A 19,474-nucleotide genomic window follows, 5' to 3' on the forward strand; every position below is an offset into this window, starting at 1 on the left:
TGTAGTTGTATTTCGTGCATACTATGTTGTCCCTTTGTAACAACAACCAGTGAATACCAGGTTGTTTAGAGGTTTTGTGCCAAAAACACAAGCCTATCAACGGCGTCTGGTTTGAGAGATGCTCGATGGCATGTAACTATATTACCACTGGTACTAAATACCCTTTCCGATGGGGAACTGGTGGCGGGCACACACAGATATTTTTTTGCCACATTTTTCAGGTTTGGGAACATTTCCTCATGGTCGTTCCACCACTGCAATGGATTTGCTTCACTGTCAACATTAACATTAACATTAATAGACTGCAAGTAGGCAGACAACTCTTTTTCAATAAGCTCTCTCTGCGACAGTGTGGCGGAAGATGTTGCTGCAGTTTTAAAGAAGCTGCCCAGGGATTTCTTCCTTAGTGGCTCTTCTGGCTGTGATACCGTTGTTGCATCTTGAGGCAGTGAAGCAGCCAACTCAGCTGTGCCCTGGTCAGTCTCATAGAGCATTGCCTCCATCTCGGTTATGGCTCTGCTCTTGATGGCCTCCACCTTTTTTTCTGTGCAGTATGTTATCTTGAACCTGGGATCCACTAAGCCTGCTATGTCCAGCAGGTCGTTAGTGGAAGGATCAGAATACTTCTCCCTCAGGTAATTCAGGATGGAGGCTTTGATAAACTGGGTCAGTGGGGTGTCATTCTCCTGATGTGCCAAGAGGCTGGACTGGAAGAGATGGAGAACAGGTTTGACATAGGACACTGTGACATAGCTCTCAACGGATAGAGCGTCGGTGAATTTCAGGAGAGGTTTGAGAGCCTTGTGCACTGACTCTAGAACTTCCAGGTCTTGCCAGGTGAGAACGAGATGCCGGGTTTTCTCTTCTGTAGCCAAGACTTGAGAAATAGCTTGCTCCTGCTCCAGCACCCGCTCAATCATCTTCTCTCGGGTTCCTCACCTGGTAGGAGACTCACTGATGAGCTGGTGTGCCGGGAGTTTTAGCTCTTGCTGCGCTGTGGCCAGGTCTCTCCTCCTCTTCCAACTGAAAGAGAAGCTGCTCACTACCTTCTTGCACACAGCAACAGCACGGTCAATACGGGGGTCCTTCATGCTTCTCTCTGAGAATGAAAACAAACATTTAAAATGTTATAATAATTTAAAAGGGTATAGTAATTGTGAAGAAATCCACTCAGCCTAACACTAAACTAATTTTTGGTAATTATTTATTTATATAGTACTGTGTAAAAGTGAAGATGCTATCAAAAAATATAAGTTTCAAAATATAAATAAATGCATAAAGAGCAGTCTACTGACACACTAATGCAGAAAAAGAAAGAACATGTAACTCTAAGGTGCCTAAGCTAGTATAGTACAGTATGTACTTTTTTGAAAAATCACTCGCATTCTCTCTCTCTCTCTCTCTCTCTCTCTCTCTAATATTCAATACAGCTTTATTGGCATGGGAAACATATGTTAACATTAAATTCTGTGTTATGACCATGCAGTAGGCTATTATAACATTGCTCATAGGGCTGGCCGATATATCGCACGATATTGTTAGGCGCATCTCGTCAGTAAAGCCGGTTCCTTGATTAGTAGTAAATCGCCATCACCTGCTTTCAGATGGAGCGGTTTTAAATTAACACTCCTGGATGAGTGTATGAGTCCACACTCAAGAGTGTAAAGTGTTAAAATACGAGTGTTAAATTAACACTCAAGAGTGTTAAAGTTAATGAGATAATTAAGTGATTAATTTAGTGATGATTGACCATTATTCTCATATATCGATAAAGATAATTACTATTTTATCACAGTGGTAAAAAACACTCACCAATTGCAAGATGCAGGCGATGGCCAAAACACTGTAGACGTGTCCAGTGGTTCAGGCTCACAGCTTTGACGATGTTAGCGCCGTTATCGGTGGTGATGCACACCTGACGAGCTTCATTTAAATTCCATGACATGAGAGCATCTTGCAGGCCTTGTGCGATGATCCCGCCAGTGTGATCCTCAGGAAGAAAGCTCGTCTGAAGGCACTTGCTTTTCAACTCCCAATTGTCTGTATAGTGGACCGTCAAACTGAGGTATGGCTCACATGTTCGGCTGCTCCATATGTCGGCAGTTGTTGAGAAGTGGGTCACATTTACAAGCTGACTGGCCAGCTCTTCCCTCACTTTAATGTACAACTCAGGCAGCGCTTTCTCTGCAAAATATTTGCGACCCGGCAGATTATATCTTGGGTCAAGTGTGTTGATGAGCTTTCTGAACCCGGGCTTTTCAACAACATTAACCGGGGCCATGTCTTTCGCGATGTGGTGGGTTACTGCACAAGCTATCTCCTTCTGTTTTTGACTGTTTTTGTCGTACGGCGTTGATCTGGAAATAGAAGAGGCCAGACTCAGTTGCGTGAGTGCTGGTTGCTTAGGCACTTTCTTTGATATTGTTGTCGTGCAGAGTTTCAAGCACTCTTCATTTTCTAGCGGGTGGGTTCTCATATGGTGATATAAATTTGATGTACTGCTACATTTTGCAGCGATGCTTTTGCGACAGATTTTGCATATCACCGTTGTTTGTTCAACATCTTCCTTCTTGAAACCAAACCACCGCCAGACGATGGATCCTGTGCTGTTTCTTTTTTTTTTATTAATTCGTCCTCCTCCATGTGTAACCGTTAGCACCTGCTGCCGCTATCTTTCTGCTGGTCGAGGGCGTATGACGTTGCATGCGCGACAGACTGACGTTTGTAACTATGTGCGTTTGTTTTGTCTCTCTGTGAGAGGGAAAGACGAGAAAGAGTGTCCGCGAGTATGTAAAAGTTAATCTACAAACAAGCATCAAAAATAAAATAAAATAAGCTTCTTAACTTAGGTTATCAAGGTAATCATTATGCTTGCGCTTTGATGCTGGACAGGACAAGAGGGGGAAAAAACAAAGGAAAAAAAAATGATATATCGCCCAGCTCTAGCTAAGGCTAAGTACTTTATGTTTGACAAGAGGAGGAACAGAAGCTTAGAAGGAAGCAAGGAAGGAAGGAAGTGATAGTGAAGGGAGGAGAGACAGAACAGCTCAGTGTATGAGTTAATCAGTTTCATATACCTCCATGCTGTGGGTTCTTCTTTCCCTCCTACCATTATGATGTTTACTCATCACAGCTAAGCCAAACACTGGCCACATTTATCTAGCATTTATCTAATAGAGAGTAATTCAATGTGAAAAGCTCATTTTTGAAGAATGGAATATTGTATTGCTAATAATTATATTGCATTACTTTGATATCAGCGGAATGCTGTTTCTCATTAGCCTAATTAAAGCTCCTTGTGTGCCACTGAGCATATTAGCACACTCATCTGCAGCAAACTAATGATCGGCTGGTTGATAATGCGACTTTATTCTCTCTTTTTTTCATTCAGATTCTCTATTATCTTGCTCTCAACGATTATCATCAAAGATTCACATCCTCAGTCAATCATCATCAGAGGCTGGAACGATTCAAAACTTGAATATCTCTACTACATTCAGAGGCACAACCATGCATGCATGTACTGATGAAGGTTCATATAGCAGCATAAACGTATATACAGAGACATAAAATCAAAAGTCAAAGAAGAGTAAATCATGTTTGAGATAAGATAAATGAAGGCAAAAAGGGAGAGGAGATGAACTAGAATGTATCACGTATATATGTTAACTAAAGATAAGGAGCGCCTGAATTATCTAAGAAACGGTCGGGCTGATCAAATTTATAATAAAATATTTCAAATATAATTTCAGATTATCAGAAGCTTTATGGTAGAATTCTATGACAAGGGTGTAAGAACATTGAAGAGGCATTTGCCTCGTCAAAACCAAGTAGTCACCTACGTCATGACTGCTACTTTTCCACTTCTAAAAAAAGCAACATGTCAGATTTTGTTGTTATTGATGCTGTGAAATGTGCAGTTATGACACATTCCACCCCAACCCCAGAAAAAAAACACGTTCAAAACATCACAGCAACAATCGCAAGCGATAATTTGTTTTTTCACTTTCATTTGGTCCAATTAGGGATTTCATAGACAGGATTTCCTGAAACATGTTTCCACTAGATTACTAAATCATGGCCTCTAAGCAACAGGCATTAACAATACGCCAACTGAAACTAGCTAAAAGACCCAATTGAGAAAATCCTAAACACTGATTGTACTTAAGAATAATAGAGCTAGCCCCTCCAGCTATACCCTCTGGTTATATTTTAACAAATCACACCGAGAACGCAACAATGCAGCTGCGCTTCAGCAATAACCCTCCCCCTGATCTCCTCAAACCCTCTCACAGCTGTGATTAAGGGCCACTAGGCTCACGTAAGAGAGCATGCTGTCCCTACCCTCCCCCTGCTAATGTACACTAACTGTACCTATAGCACCATTATGGAGGCAGCGCAAGAGCATTTCTCCACTTAATAGCCACACATTTACACACACTCAGTCATCTGACTAAGGATTGTTAGTTTAAGTTAGTCATTTCATAACTGCCTTTGTGTGAAGGTGGTCCGTGTGTGTGTGTGCGTGCGTGCTGTTGAGTGAATGTGTCTTGTGTTTAAAGATTGCTATTGTAAGGCAGTGAAGGCTACACACACACACACACACACACACACACACACACACACACACACACACACACACACACACACACACACACACAATTGATTTCCACAGGAGGAGAGACTCCACTCTCTGGAATCAAGATTAATAAGAGGCCATTTACATCTCCAATCAGATCAGTGAGCAAGGGAGAGAAAGAAAAAGAGAGAGAGAGAGAGAGAGAGAGAGAGAGAGAGAGAGAGAGAAAGAGAAAGAGAGATGGAAGTGTGAGAAAGAGCTAAAAAAAATGGAACACAATAAATATAACCGGTAAGTCTTTGTATGCTCTTGTCCATTGTAAACAAAGAAAAGAGCCTGAAAACCAGCTGCACACCTACATTCACCCGCAAACATACACACAAAGACACACACCTTATATTTGACGTCTGAGAGCAGCACAAGCAGATCAAACACTGGGCTGTTGTCAAGGTCCATATAGATGTATAACTGAGCTATTCTATGGGGCCTCTGACTGACACACACACACACACACACACACAGAACGGCTCCTTTGGGACCTGGTAGAGCTTTAATGACAGCATGCTGCAGCGAGAAGGGGTCAGGCAGGGAAGTCACTGTTCAGAGGCCCCACAAACGCACACACACACACACACACACACACACACACATTAATACAGGATACACACATGTACTTGCAGACATGCACACTCAAAAGTGAGCAAATAAATTCAGTCCAAGATCACGCACACATTGACGGACAAAGTTAGAGGCTCATGTACAGTCACGGATACAAAGCTGACATACACATGCAGGTTTTATTCATATATGGATAGATATGCGAACACACACACACACACACACACACACACACACACACACACACACACACACACACACACACACACACACACACAGGCGCAGTGGAGAGGGAACACTGGGTAGGGTAGGATCCAATTTGATTTGACCTTGACAGCAGCGCGAGCGAGGGCTGGTGGGAGGGAGGGACGGAGGGATGGATGGATGGAGTGTAAGGAATGAAGTGATGGTCTGGGCCAGATGCCTGTTGCAGATACTTCAGAGAAATTAGATGACCTCGAACTGATCGAGATAAATCATAGAACAAGAAAACAGCAGTGTGACACGGTGACATCTGCGCACATAAAACGGTGTGACAGACGCGCATCAAATGTTGAAGTTAATCTAACGTACATGTGCACACAGCAAAATATCTCGTGAAATAAACCTACAAATCACACAGGGAATTCTGTTGGATGCTCCTTGATTCACAGACAGAGCCGACTAGAACTGCTGCATCTTTGTTGTTGCTAGAAAATGAAATAAGATGCCCTTTTTTAAGTTCATTATAAAGCCAATGCAATCACAACCATTAATATTTACGCGTGTAAATATGCCGAATTAACGCGACCACAAAATGAATGATGAAAACGCAGCCATAAACACTGGCTGTCAAAGTCGGGCACGATTTGTTCAAGAACAACACACTTTATCAACAAGACGAATTGTGTATTTATCATTTTAATTCTGTTCAGGGAAAAAATATATTAAACGAAAGAAGGCTTTTGCCATGAGACAATTACCATATAGATGTTTGGAGTTTCTTTCATTAAAAGAACATTTAGAAACAACACAGTTTAGAGGATCCAGCAGCAGACACGCATTTACTCTTCCAGATAAGCTACAAAAAAAGGGGGGTGCTCGTCATTGGTGATGTTGTTTATTACAACCAAATCACAGATGTGCATTAACAAACTGTTCCCAGCTTCTGTTTGCTCATCTTGAGCACATTCTTAAAAACATCAGACAGCGCCCAGATGTGAGTGTATGCAACTCCGAGATCAGCAGATAAGTCGCTAATGTCGACATGCTGCAAATACAATCTCCACGTCCTCTCCAAATACATCCTGCAGTTAATGGGAATAGCCTATTTTGCGAACTAAAGCTGAAGAGCTGCTACAGTGGATTTGTTTAAGCTAATGAATAAAGTGCAACATTTAGTCAGCGTGTACTTGACTGAGCCGAATCAGTGAAAAGATATTTCTTTAAGATCTTAGATTTAAAAACATGTGGACAACAGTTTCATTGTGTAAAAACTACAATCTGTTCATCACCACTTAAAGAGATGTCCAAAGCTGATCTGACAGATTGATATTCTAGCAACATTTGAATGCCTTTTTAAAAAAAATTGGAACTCAAAATGCTTCGTCCCTACCAGCTTTCATCTGTACAGTAATTGTAGTCAACTAACATTATCCACCAATTGTGGCACGTGTTGTAAAAAGTTAGCAAGCAATCTTCAATGTGGAACTATTTTAAATTACAAAATGAAAAAAGCCAAAAATCCACATCCACAAATTGTTTGTGTTTTGCACGATGGTAGTAACAGGTTCTTTTAACATGGTAAAATGTATTTATTTAAATGTTATTGTTAAGGGTAGGCAGTCTTTTGGGGCAAGTTAGCAGTTAAGAAATAACAAGGGATATTTATAATTTTTTTTTTAGAGATGCTGAGCTATTTGGGTGCTCTCAGGTCTTGAAGAAAAATATAAATATCAGATTGGAAATTGGCTGGATGGAAAGTATTTAATAATTTGGATTGAAGAAACTTGATGAAGACAATCCTACCAATGTGTTGTTGGTTCAAATAACAGTACGTAGGACTTCTCATTCATTCTAGATGTGTTGATAGGCCTGCAAATGCATCATGCAGTCTGCGTTTGGTTCAAGGTTCAACCTATTCTTAACAGTGGAGCAATCATTTTCTTACCTGTTCTTCCCACACTGTGTCCATCTGATAGCATGATCTCTCTATTCTCATAGCATCCCACACCTACACTTTCATCTTTGCATCTCTCTCCATCTCTCCTGCCTACTGACATGTACATATTTACTAAATATTGCAGCAAACCTGCCAACTCCTCACACTTACTATCACACGAAAAGAAAAACAAATGAATCACGGCAGACAAAGGAATGGCGGACCGGGCGATATGATGCAGGAGCCATCGATCAGGCCTTAGCAATCCATTTTCCTCTTCTTGGTGGTAGAAGACTCAGAGAGGGAAAATATATATATATATATATATATATATATATATATATATATATATATATATATATATATATTTATGTGTGTGTGTGTGTGTGTGTGAGAATAAAAGTGAAAGAACAAAGAAAAAACTGAGCTCGGTTTTATGTACTTCGGGTAATCGGAGAAGTGTATCAGGTTCCATCAGTCACGTCTACAACATGGTATCATGGGGCCAGTATGGCCTGGGGTGGGGGGAGAGAGGAATAAAGTAGGAGAGAAAACAAGGGCTGAGGAAAGGGTGGGCCTCATGCCCTAAACTTGAACTTGGAGCTGATGGGGTCTGAGAGAGAGGGGAGCATGGGGTCAAGCACTCGTGTGGATGGAAAAGGAAAAACCCAGCTGAGTGACACCAATATCACCCTCCTCAGAGACCGATGGGGGAGAGGGGACGTTAGCAAGCTGTTTTCATGAGGCAGTTTCAGCATCTATCTCTGTGCTTTTTCAAACAATTTCACCATAGGACCGAAAGTGAGTCAATTTTGGTCTTCCCTGGCTTGGTGAAACACAATCTTAGTCTTTAGATATGCTACGGTCAGACCCCTTTTTGAGTCCTGGGACATAGATTAAGAAACACAACATAATTTAGGTAAAAATAACTTGTCAATGAAACACTTGCGACCGTCGGAATAGGCAATTTTGTCTTGATCTGGTACTGATTGAGCAGGAGATTTACAGATGCAGCAGATACAGAAGATATAGAGTTAATTAAAATGAGGGTCGCAAGATGGTTTTGAGACAGTTACAAGAGGAAAAGCGGATGTGTATTTGCAACACACAAACACGTTTATTCCCTCTGAGTTTAGAGGGGTAAAATAGGTCAACCTTGCGGACCATCCTACCTTGGTCTGGAGATAGTGGGGGTAGTAGTAGGTGCAGTGGGGGTACATTGGCTGCTGCTCCAAACGTTTTCCCATGTAGCTGGAATCCAATTGAAGGTCCTGGAGGCTGGAGATAGAAGCTCGCAGGTGGGGTACAATCACTCCGAGGGGCTGGCCTGGATACTTCAGACGGCTGTGTCCGAGAGTGGAGGATGCAGAGAGAGAAGCTTCTCCTCTTACTGAGCTGTGTGTGTGTGTGTGTGTGTGTGTGTGTGTGTGTGTGTGTGTGTGTGTGTGTGTGTGTGTGTGTGTGTGTGTGTGTGTGTGTGTGTGTGTGTGTGTGTGTGTGTGTGTGTGTGTGTGTGTGTGTGTGATAAACGCACAGAGCAATGGAGGGATAGGAGGAACAGATAGTACTTGGGATTTCAGTCTGTCTACTTGTCTAGGAGCTCACGGGGAACCTCACAAAGAGAGACAGGTCTGGAAAGAGAGGTAGAGAGAATCCGGAGTGGCAGCAAAAAAGGGGTTGGGGGAGAAGGAGGTGAGGAAAGGAAGATAGGAGGGTAGGATAGTAGGAGGCAACACAGGAAACAATAGGGGGAATTGAAGAGCAGGAAAAAGAGAGGGTAAAGGGAGAGGGAAGAAGAAGAAGAAGAAGAAGAAGAAGAGGATGAGGAGGGAGGGATGGATGGGATCCGGTTGCCGGTTCCTTGCACTCGGCTATAAAAATCAGACTCTCTCTGCTGCCCTGAACATGCCCCTCAATTTGCGTTCCAGCGTCTCTTACTCTTGTCTCTCTCTTTCTCTCTTCTTGTGAATCCGTTTCCCTGTCTCGTTCTTGCTCCCTCTCTCTCTCTCACACCAGACGAGACCCTGATCCCACAGGGAGCTCGGCTGTATCCTGGGGAACACACGCTGTCCTCTGCTTCTATCCTCAATAGACAGTGAAATCAGTGATTAACTCACACATGGATGTGGAGCGAGAAAGAGAGGACGATGAGGAGGAGAGAGGGTGGTCTGGAGCTGAAGCTGTGAGTGCCTTTCTTCTCACTCTCTCTCTCACTCCCTCCCTCTTTTGTTAAGCTCCGGGGATAGATAGGTAGATATCGCTGAAGCCCGGCGTGGAGGATGAGCAAAAAGAAAAAGCCTCCGTAAAAACTCCTCTCGCTCAGGAAGAAGCAGATAGTCCTATCTAGACGCGCACTCACACAGAGGAAAATCCCTTCTGATCCACAAGGTTCCTCCTCCAACTCTTTTCTTCTCTTCCCCTCTGTGATCCCCCTCTTTCTTCTCAAGCTCTCCCTGACGGCTTGCTTCCCACTGCGCCTGGCAGCCGTCACTATGTGTGTGTGTGTGTGTGTGTGTGTGTGTGTGGTGGTGGCAGCGGTGGTGGTGGTGTGTGGAGTGTGTTTGTGTGGCTGTTGCCGTCTGCTCCACTCTGCGTGCTGAGGCATAGAGGGGCTCGGCTTCAGCGCAGCTATGCTCCTCCCACCCTCTCTCTCTTCCTCTCTTCCGTCTGTGTCTCTCTCCCTCTGTTTTTTTCATGGAACTATAGAACAGTGGGAGTGGTTGGTCCTGCCCTCGTTCAAGCCCTGTGTGTGTGTGTGTGTGTGTGTGTGTGTGTGTGTGTGTGTGTGTGTGTGTGTGTGTGTGTGTGTGTGTGTGTGTGTGTGCGTGTGTGCGTGCGTGTACTGAATAGAAACTGAGAACGAAGACGAAGATGAGCTGTTCTGCTGGCAGAAAGGCGGTGCTGGGGGGTGGGGGTGGGGGGGGTATGAGGAGCGGGAGCTAGGGTAAAGGTTGAGAAGAGGATACACGAGCAGTATAATTTGGAAACAGAGAGGCCCCCCCCTACTGGCACTCTACAGGCGCAGCAATGACACATTTTTCATAATAAAAGCTGTTTTGGATACTTTAAACTGATTAACATAATATATCATCATCATCATATTTTCCATTTTACTTTGCTAATATTGAATCACGTTTTTTTTTTCTTCATACAGCATTTCACAATCAGCTGGCATAACTGACATACATGTGTGCCCGACCCGAATGCCTCAGCGCACACAGAGATGCTCCATTCACACATGGCCAATGAAGGGCCCAACATAGTACGCAGTGGTTGTGTGGCACAGTGACCCACTGGCACAGTGCTGCCTGTTATGTGATGCAACCAGGTTTAAGTAGTGCTCTTATATAAGCACAGTGAGCCATGCATGAAGACTGATCTGCCCTCTGACTGCAGCTGTGTGTGTGTGTGTGTGTGTGTGTGTGTGTGTGTGTGTGTGTGTGTGTGTGTGTGTCAAGGAGACAAGGGTTGGCAGACAATGCAAATTCCCTGCAATGGAAAAAGAGGCACGAGAACAGAATGCAAACATAAAACCTCTAAGATAAGGGCTTTATTTCTTGTGCGCAATTAAACTACTTTACAGACTGTGCTGCAAAAATCACATCACTGTCCTTGTGCTAATGTGCGAGAGTTTTTGTCTGTCCTTATTTTATTTTATTAATAGCATTCTTCTGCCAGCTTATATAATACACAACAATGATATGTTTGGCTCAGAGGTGTACTAACAACAAAACATCTTCCAATGCAGCATATAGAAATGCAGCATACAGAAGGCCAGTGTTGTGCCTGAACGCGTTTATTGAACAATAGTTCATGAACTCATTCATATTTTGGGCGAACGTGAACTGAACGTGCTGTATTACTGCCTGATGAACGTTACTGTGAACTCGTTCATTCTGGTGTCTGTGAACAGCACGCTCTCTCAGTTTAACTTCGTTCAATAGGGTGCCAGATTTCTATAGAGCCTTACAGGCGAAAACCCGGCTAAAACACACTGTAAACAGGCCTTAATATGTAGCGGAAAAAACACCCAATCTGGCAACACCAGCCACCAGTGTCGCATCGCCGCATGCGTCATCAAAACAAAAAGCAGCGTGGAGGCGACAGCAGCATGGAGGCGACAAAGCAGCAAGGAGGCGTCGTATGATCATTTAAACAAGTTTTATGACAAGGTCGGTGAGGATGGGAAAAATCTTACATTTCTGTGCAAACTTTGCCCGCCGGCTTTCAAAAAGAAAATCCGCACTTCAGTGACAGCAAACCTGAAACGGCACATTGAACTGATTGGATATGAAGATGAAATCTGACGCATAGTTTCAGTGTTAAAACTTAGGGCTGCACGATTATGGCCAAAATGATAATCACGATTATTTTGATTAATATTGAGAATCACGATTAATTATCACGATTATTTGTTGATTTTAACCAAAACAAAATTGTATTGTCACAACTGCTTTTACATCCATATTGTGCTACATTCCTGCTAATACATCCAAATGTGCTACATTCCTCCTTTATTGAAGGATACTGTGAAGGAGTATGCCATTTCAGCTGTTGTGCGACCGCTTTCCATACATGCACGTTTGCCGTAAGGTATCTACCTGACGAAATAGCAACGCGGATTTCGGTGTCTCATTACACTGCTACTTACATGTCTGCGTTGCGCTCTGATGCTCCGAAACCCACGTTAGAGGCAACATAAACATCGCTGCATGTCACGCTAGTAAACACTAATAACACGTTACACAGCAGGTAAAGATAGCTTACCATTAGCTAGCTACAGTAAACACTAATATCACGTTACACAGCAGGTAACATTAGCCTACCGTTAGCCACAGTAGTAACTGGATTAAACACGGCTAAAATGCTGACAGCTAAACGGTGTAGTGTGACTGTATTTCACTGTAGAGGATTCCAACAGCGGGACGTCAAACAGTCTGCTGCTAAAGCTATGAGCTAAAAGACACAAACTAGCACTGGTCACTGCTGTTGTCTGAAAAACAAAGCAGACGGGACAAAATGTTGCGTTTACTGGTAAACTGGTAAACATTGTGACCGGCTTATGATGACCGACTGCTACCTGTTGTGGAATTTTCCTCACGTTACTCTGTCCTCTGTGACTGTCTACATCTAAAAACTAACCTGTGCGGTGCAGGGAACAACTCTGATTGGCTCACGGAGGCACGTGACCAGACAGTGGCGCTAGATTGGCTTTGCAAAAACTTTGATAAGGAGCGTTCTATGAACGGAATGACGCATTTTAAATATCGCTCGATCACGCAAATTTGATCGTGGGAAGCCAAAATCGTGATCGTGATTAAAATTTGATTAATTGTGCAGCCCTATTAAAACTGATAAAATAATTGCTGTCTGTGGTTTTATATGGGCTGTGGCAATCATTTTGAAAAAGAATAGCTCGCAGCAATATATGGAAAAAATAACTATGAACTAGTTCCTTTTTGGAACTGTGAACTGAACTTTGAACTAGTTCATGTAGAAAGTAAACTTTCCCAACACTGTAGAAGGCTGTTGTATAAAATTCAAAAATGCTAGCAGCACAGTGCTAGGTGCATACAACACAGAGTTTCGTCAAGAAATCTCAAATTTCTTAAAAGTTATTTTGACAAGTGACAATTGTGTTTGTTTGACCACCCATCAACAAAAAAAGCTTTTCTGCGCTGTGACAAGAGTGTGTGAATGAAACATTAGGTTGTTATATTTTACTAATTTAGCGTCCGGTCAGTGTAATTTTGACAAAGATAAACCGGATGAACAAGCAAGTTGTGCGTTGGCAGAGCGCCACCTACTGTACTGGAGGTAGAGTTACTCCTGTCATTATTTATGATGTTATTCACTTAACCGCGGTAAGTATATACTCCGGTTACTGCTGTGCATGTAAACGCACTGACTGGAAAGTATGCATAAGCCCCCTGGGGGGTGAGCATAAATGCTACTCCAGCTTTGAGAAGTGGGTAATGGGTAACATCATTTTTACTTGACTGTTGTCTTGTCTTACCTCAGCACCGGTGTGTGAAACAGCTCTCTGAGTCTTAACCTTAAACGTCATGCTTGGCCTAGACTCCGGGAATAACTTGTGTTTTCATTTTCATCTGTATTGCATTGTTAACCATGTGACAAATTGAGTTTATTTATTACACAGACTGAAACAAGTCTGTCTTCAGGACTGCATACATTGCATGCTGTAATTTGTATACAGTTATCATTTTTTAAGCCATGCATTGCTCCAATCAGACCCAATTAGAGTCTGCTCTGATTGGTCAGCTGGCCCATTCTGATTGGTCAACCAAATCCAAACAAGCCACGGGGCAGCACTGGGCTGGCATTCTCCATTAATTACATCATTAATAGGGGAATTTCAACAGGAATGTGGGCGAGCTGTTTTCAGGCAGTTGAGAAAAAGTGCCGTCTGTGGGAGAGAAAACTCCATTTGGAGTAAAATGTGTTCTTTATTCATCTATTACATATACAAAAACTATGTAACGCACTAAAAGATGAAAAAAAAATCCAAAAAAGCATAATAGGGGCTCTTTAAAGGTGCTTTAAGCGATGTTGGGTGACGTTACTTCTTGTTGACGTTGAAAGTATTTTCAAACAAAACGAAGACTAGCTCGCTCCTCCCTCCTCCTCATCCCGTTCCCTCCCTTCTGTGCTTCAGCGCACTAACCCCCCTCACCCCCAAATCCTTCTTGTCTGTTATTGGCTGAACACTGGAACACAGTTTGTGTATGTTTGCATGGTCCAGGTTGAACCACTTTGTTTTTGTTGGCATGTGTGGACCCTAGGCTGTCTACAGAGACCGCGTTTTTTTACAGTGTGTTCAGGGGACCGGCAGCTCACGGATAGTGAGGAGATGTTTGCTGTATGGGACAAAGATATGTTGTAGCCTAAAAAACGCGTGACCTTTAATATATTTTTGTTCGTGACAAAGTTTTGTGCTACAGTTTAACCCTGAGTTTTGTTGATGTAGTGCCAGTAGCTTTTACAAAGTTTTGAAAAAAGCCATCTGAATAACCTTGTGATAGCACGTTTTATGATCATAATTATCATAAATTAACAGTAGCAGACATTCTCTGCCCCCCAAAGGACTACAGGCAGGAAGTAAGTCATCAGGTAAATTGCTGCTCAGCCTACATCGGATATAGTGGAGTTATCTTGTAAATGGAAATCAAGAAGTGTGCACAGCTATAGTAGTCAAGTTGAAGCAATCAGCTGACAAATAGTTAAGTTAAAGTGCTGATATTGTGCATTTTGGCTTTTCCCCTTTCATTTATTGTGCTAAATATCTTTTTGTGCACATTATAAGTTTACAAAGTGAAAAAGCCCAAAGTCCACCCCAATGGGACTTACCATCTTCCAGAGAAAACACTGTTCACAAACTGCTCCAAACAGCTCTATTGTAGTCCAGCCTTTACTTCCGTAACGAACGTGCATCACTTTGTAACACACGTTATAATGCTCGCCTAGCTGCTAGCGTGGCACGCCCTCATACTCTGCAACTGACAAGCTAGCAGTACTTACTGCGCATGTTCGACTCCTAACAAAGATGGAACAGAAGTGAGATGCCTCACTCTGTAGCTAAAACAGAGAGCTCAACACACAGGGTGAAAAAAGGAGCTGCAGCAATGTGTAGTACAACAAATATATGGTGTTGTCTGAAACTTAAACCACATAAACCTATTCTGGTGCAACCTCTAAATACAATTATGAACCTGAAAATGAGCATAATATGAGCACTTTAAGCACAAAAACATCACATCAAATATACTCTCATGCAAGTTAAAGTAAATGAAGATGCCATTTCATTTTCAAAAACATGGGATGCATTTTTATCTTATACAAGGTAACAGGTCTCCAGCCACAGTGCTACTTTAAGCTATATATATATATATATATATATATATATATATATATCATGTTGCTACCATCAGCATGCAAACATGCTCACAAAGACAATGTGACAACATGCTGACGCAACGTGCTTAGTGAGCATCTTTTTACTGTACACCAATCTTTTTTACCATCTTAGTTAGCATCGTATGGTTTGCTACTCAACAGTAAACATAAAATACAGCTGTGGCTAATGAGAATATCATTAGTTTTGCAGGTATTTGGCCATAACTGTGACAATGGCATCAAAGTTACTACAAAATAGCCTGAGGGCAACATGAATGTCTGTAGTGAATTTAATGGCAATCCTTCCTAAACTTGTAGAGACGCTTTATTCACTCTCATGGTGGCGCTAGAGGAAAAGTCAGGGGATCACCAAAGTCATTAATCACTGAACAAAGTTCTCTGGCAATCCAACAATAGTTGTTAGGATATTTTAGTCTGGAAAGTGGTGGACAGACTGAGCGACCAGTAGGCCAATTGACAGATCAACATTTGTGTTTTTGTGTGTACCAACACAACTATTGAGTTTTTGTCATTCAACATCGTTATCCTTAGTGCCATGGTGCAAGTGAAGCTAAACATTTGAAAGATAATAGATTAAGACTCATCCAGTGGAAAACCCAGTGGTTTATTTAAATTAGGATACATTTTCAACTTGCAAAACCACATTATGAGACTATGTTAAATGACATGACATGATGCCGTGACAGTTATGTGCCTACTTAGAAAAGATTGCTGCTGGCAAGTAGGGGTGGTGGAAAAATCAATACGGATTACCATCTTCCATCAATGGCACTGGGTCAATATTTTGATTAAGCTCATATCAATTAGTTTTCAAGGCTATCCAATATTCCACTCATAAGAACAGTTCCTATAATAAAATGTAATTTTGTACATTCTCTTTACGCTACCAATCAGTGAATTAACCAAACCCATTTTGTAACCTGTTACATGCAAGTCATGATCTATACTCTTCTAGATGGAAGAGGAGCTACTGCGTGAGCTCATCTTACCAGCCTCGTCTTCACAGTGAAATATATGAGCATGTTGTTGGGCCGCTGCTAGCAAAAGCAGGCTGTATTGATTGTGTTGCACTTGTAGTTGAGGAGTATGCATTCCTGAATCGTACGCACACAGAGCTAAGCAGTTTGATGAGGAAGGTTATACATTCATTCAATGGCACTATGTGTGGAATGCCAAACACAGAGGGATACTGGGAGATTAGGTGTGTGTGTGTGTGTGTGTGTGTGTGTGTGTGTGTGTGTGTGTGTGTGTGTGTGTGTGTGTGTGTGTGTGTGTGTGTGTGTGTGTGTGCGTGCATGCCTGCGTGCGTGCATGCGTACCCGCGTGTGTGTCTACAATACAGGAGTAGCACACCAGCCAAAGTTTTCATGAAAATTAAGATTCTGATGACACCGCAGTTTGGGAAAACAAAGAAAGAGAATTGATTCTTCCAACTGCACAGTACAGTCCCATTATGAGGCACAATCTTTACATCTCACTCCATACTCTGTTGCCATAATAAAGCTTCCTAATTACCACGTCTCGTGGCAAGACAGCCATAATGGCGGTGGTAAATACTGGTTAATTGCATTCATTCTAATATCAAACAGACTTCCATTACGTCTTAAGCACAATCTAATTGCCTACTTGTTTCTGCATCTGCATTTCTTTGCAAAAAAAATGACCTTTTTCTAAGGAGAGACGCTATTTTCCAAGTCCAACGCTTGAAAAATACCAGATAAAAAAACTGAGAGCTGGAGCAAAGTATCAAAGTGTTTTCATTGACACTGTGTATTCTTAAAGCCCCCGGTCATCAAAGCAGTTTTCAAATGGAGCAGGAAAGGCCATGCTGTGACTGAGGGATGTGATCCTCTCATCGCTGACCACCAGATGTATAACAAACACCGAGCCAGAAAAAAAAGAGCAGTAAAATCCTCACATCTTAGCTCAGATACAGCTGGGAAAACAGAAGAGGTCATGATGACGATAGTACTATTTTACAGAAGCTGCTCTGGTTGTTTATCAAAGAAAACACTGGCCAAGATATCTCACACACACACACACACACACACGCGCACACACACACACAGATATTTGAACATAGCAGATTTACAGTGGTAAATGGACTATTACATCCAATTGCCATACACAGCATGAGGGAATTTGTCTGCTTGCAAGTCCCCTGAGATACAAACACAGAGACTGCAGATAATGTAGAATAAACTGGTTTGGGTTTCTTTGATCCAGGAAATCGAATAAGAAGAATTCATGTTTAAAAATATTGACAAAATAAAATGCAGTATCTTTGGTAATTTAGCGTCTGTTAACATCTACATCGCATCCAAGCTACATTTTTAAACCTTATTCACACATGGTTATTATCCTGTATGTGAGACACTCAGTTAGACATAAGGGGTAACAAATTAAACTATTGTAATGCAGTGAATCTCTAGCCTCGTGAGACCGTCCTGATCTTGCGAGCTCCAGTTGTCCACTCGCAGATCAGTCTGGCATCTTGAGATAGAGAAAATTTGGAGCCGTTCGCCAAACGACCGTCCAATCAGAGTTGGTTTTGAGTAGGGGTGGGAGATATTGACAAAAATGAATATCTCAATATATTTTTTTCAATATCTCGATATCGATATTCAGACGATATTTTTGAAATCCTTCTAGAAGTTAAAAGAAGCCCTGTTCGGAGGCTATTTCAGTGGTTCTCTTGGGAAAATGTACAAGCAAGATGAAATCATAACCATAAACAAAGGGCTCTGTTCTGTAACATATTGCACACAACCATGTCCTTATTGGAAGCAGTCCTGGAGCTGGGATAGGGTAGAGCCAGGCCAGGTTCTGATAGTCCTACTTGGCTGTATAGTCCTTCTGACTGGGACTTATGCTGGGATCAGGAGTTGGATGTGATCTGACTGGCCCAGGTGAGGGAGAGGTGCAGTTCTGTGTGCTTTTTTGATGTTAGAGTATACATGGGCTAGTGTGTTCTTCCCTCTAGTAACACAATCTACATGCTGGGAGAAAGCTGGAGGGGAACAGACTTTAAGGACGCCTTGTTAAAGTCCTCTGTATCCCGTATCCAGGTGATCGCGCTGCAGTTTGTTCACTATGGTTAGCAGTGAACCAAACTTGTGCTAACATTAGCATCGGGGGCTATGTAGACGGCAGTGTGCTGTTTTCGTAGTAAATAAAATGGTCAGTATGGGCCCACCACCTGTGGGAGGAACCGTTGGGGTCGGGTGCGATGCCACATGGGTGGCAGTGAAGGTCAGGGGCCTCGACGGACCAGACCCGGGCGGCAGACGCTGGCTCTGGGGACGTGGAACGTCACCTCTCTGTGGGGGAAGGAGCCGGAACTGGTGCGGGAGGTGGAGCGCTACCGGTTAGATCTGGTGGGGCTTACCTCTACGCACAGTCTCGGTTCTGGAACCATACTCCTGGATAGGGGTTGGACTCTTTTCTTCTCCGGAGTTGCCCAGGGTGTGAGGCGCCGGGCGGGTGTGGGGATACTCACAAGCCCCGGCTGAGCGCCCGCTGTGTTGGAGTTTACCCGGTGGACGAGAGGGTCGCCTCCCCACGCCTGCGGGTTTGGGGGAAAACTCTGACTGTTGTTTGTGCATATGCACCAAACAGGAGTTCGGAGTATTCGGCCTTCTTGGAGACCTTGACTGGAGTCCTGCATGGGGCTCCAGTGGGGGACTCCATTGTTCTGCTGGGGGACTTCAACGCACACTTGGGCAATGATGGAGACACCTGGAGGCGTGATTGGGAGGAACGGCCTCCCTGATCTAAACCAGAGTGGTTGTTTGTTGTTGGACTTCTGTGCTAGTCATGGATTGTCTATAACGAACACCATGTTCGAACATAGGGATGCTCATAAGTGTACCTGGTACCAGAGCACCCTAGGCCGAAGGTCAATGATCGATTTCATAATCGTTTCATCTGATCTGAGGCCGTATGTTTTGGACACTCGGGTGAAGAGAGGGGCAGAGCTGTCAACCGATCACCATCTGGTGGTGAGTTGGGTCAGGGGTGGGGAAGACTCTGGACAGACCTGGTAAGCCCAAACGTGTAGTGCGGGTAAATTGGGAACGTCTGGAGGAGGCCCCTGTCCGACAGACTTTCAACTCACACCTCCGGCGGAGCTTTTCGTGCATCCCTGTGGAGGCTGGGGGCATTGAACCCAGTGGACAATGTTCAAAGTTTCCATTGCTGAA

The 19,474-nt window shown here is 43.0% G+C and overlaps 1 protein-coding gene across 11 annotated transcripts in view; it reads right to left on the minus strand.

The window, feature by feature from the left end:
• The window catches only part of LOC114557091 (RNA-binding motif, single-stranded-interacting protein 3), a 209,249-nt gene that overhangs the window by 127,000 nt on the left and 62,775 nt on the right, over positions 1-19,474 (minus strand). For 4 of the 11 annotated variants that reach the window (XM_028580377.1, XM_028580376.1, XM_028580381.1 and 1 more), the window contains exon 1: positions 8,510-8,781. The exons of the other annotated variants lie outside the window; for them this stretch is intronic. In XM_028580377.1, the coding sequence (XP_028436178.1) occupies positions 8,510-8,584 (75 nt within the window). In that variant the 5' untranslated portion in view covers positions 8,585-8,781. Of the gene's footprint in view, positions 1-8,509; positions 8,782-19,474 lie in introns of those variants that run through there. 11 annotated transcript variants of the gene reach the window in all.

The sequence above is a fragment of the Perca flavescens genome, chromosome 6 (assembly GCF_004354835.1).
Source record: "Perca flavescens isolate YP-PL-M2 chromosome 6, PFLA_1.0, whole genome shotgun sequence".
Taxonomy (NCBI): domain Eukaryota; kingdom Metazoa; phylum Chordata; class Actinopteri; order Perciformes; family Percidae; genus Perca; species Perca flavescens.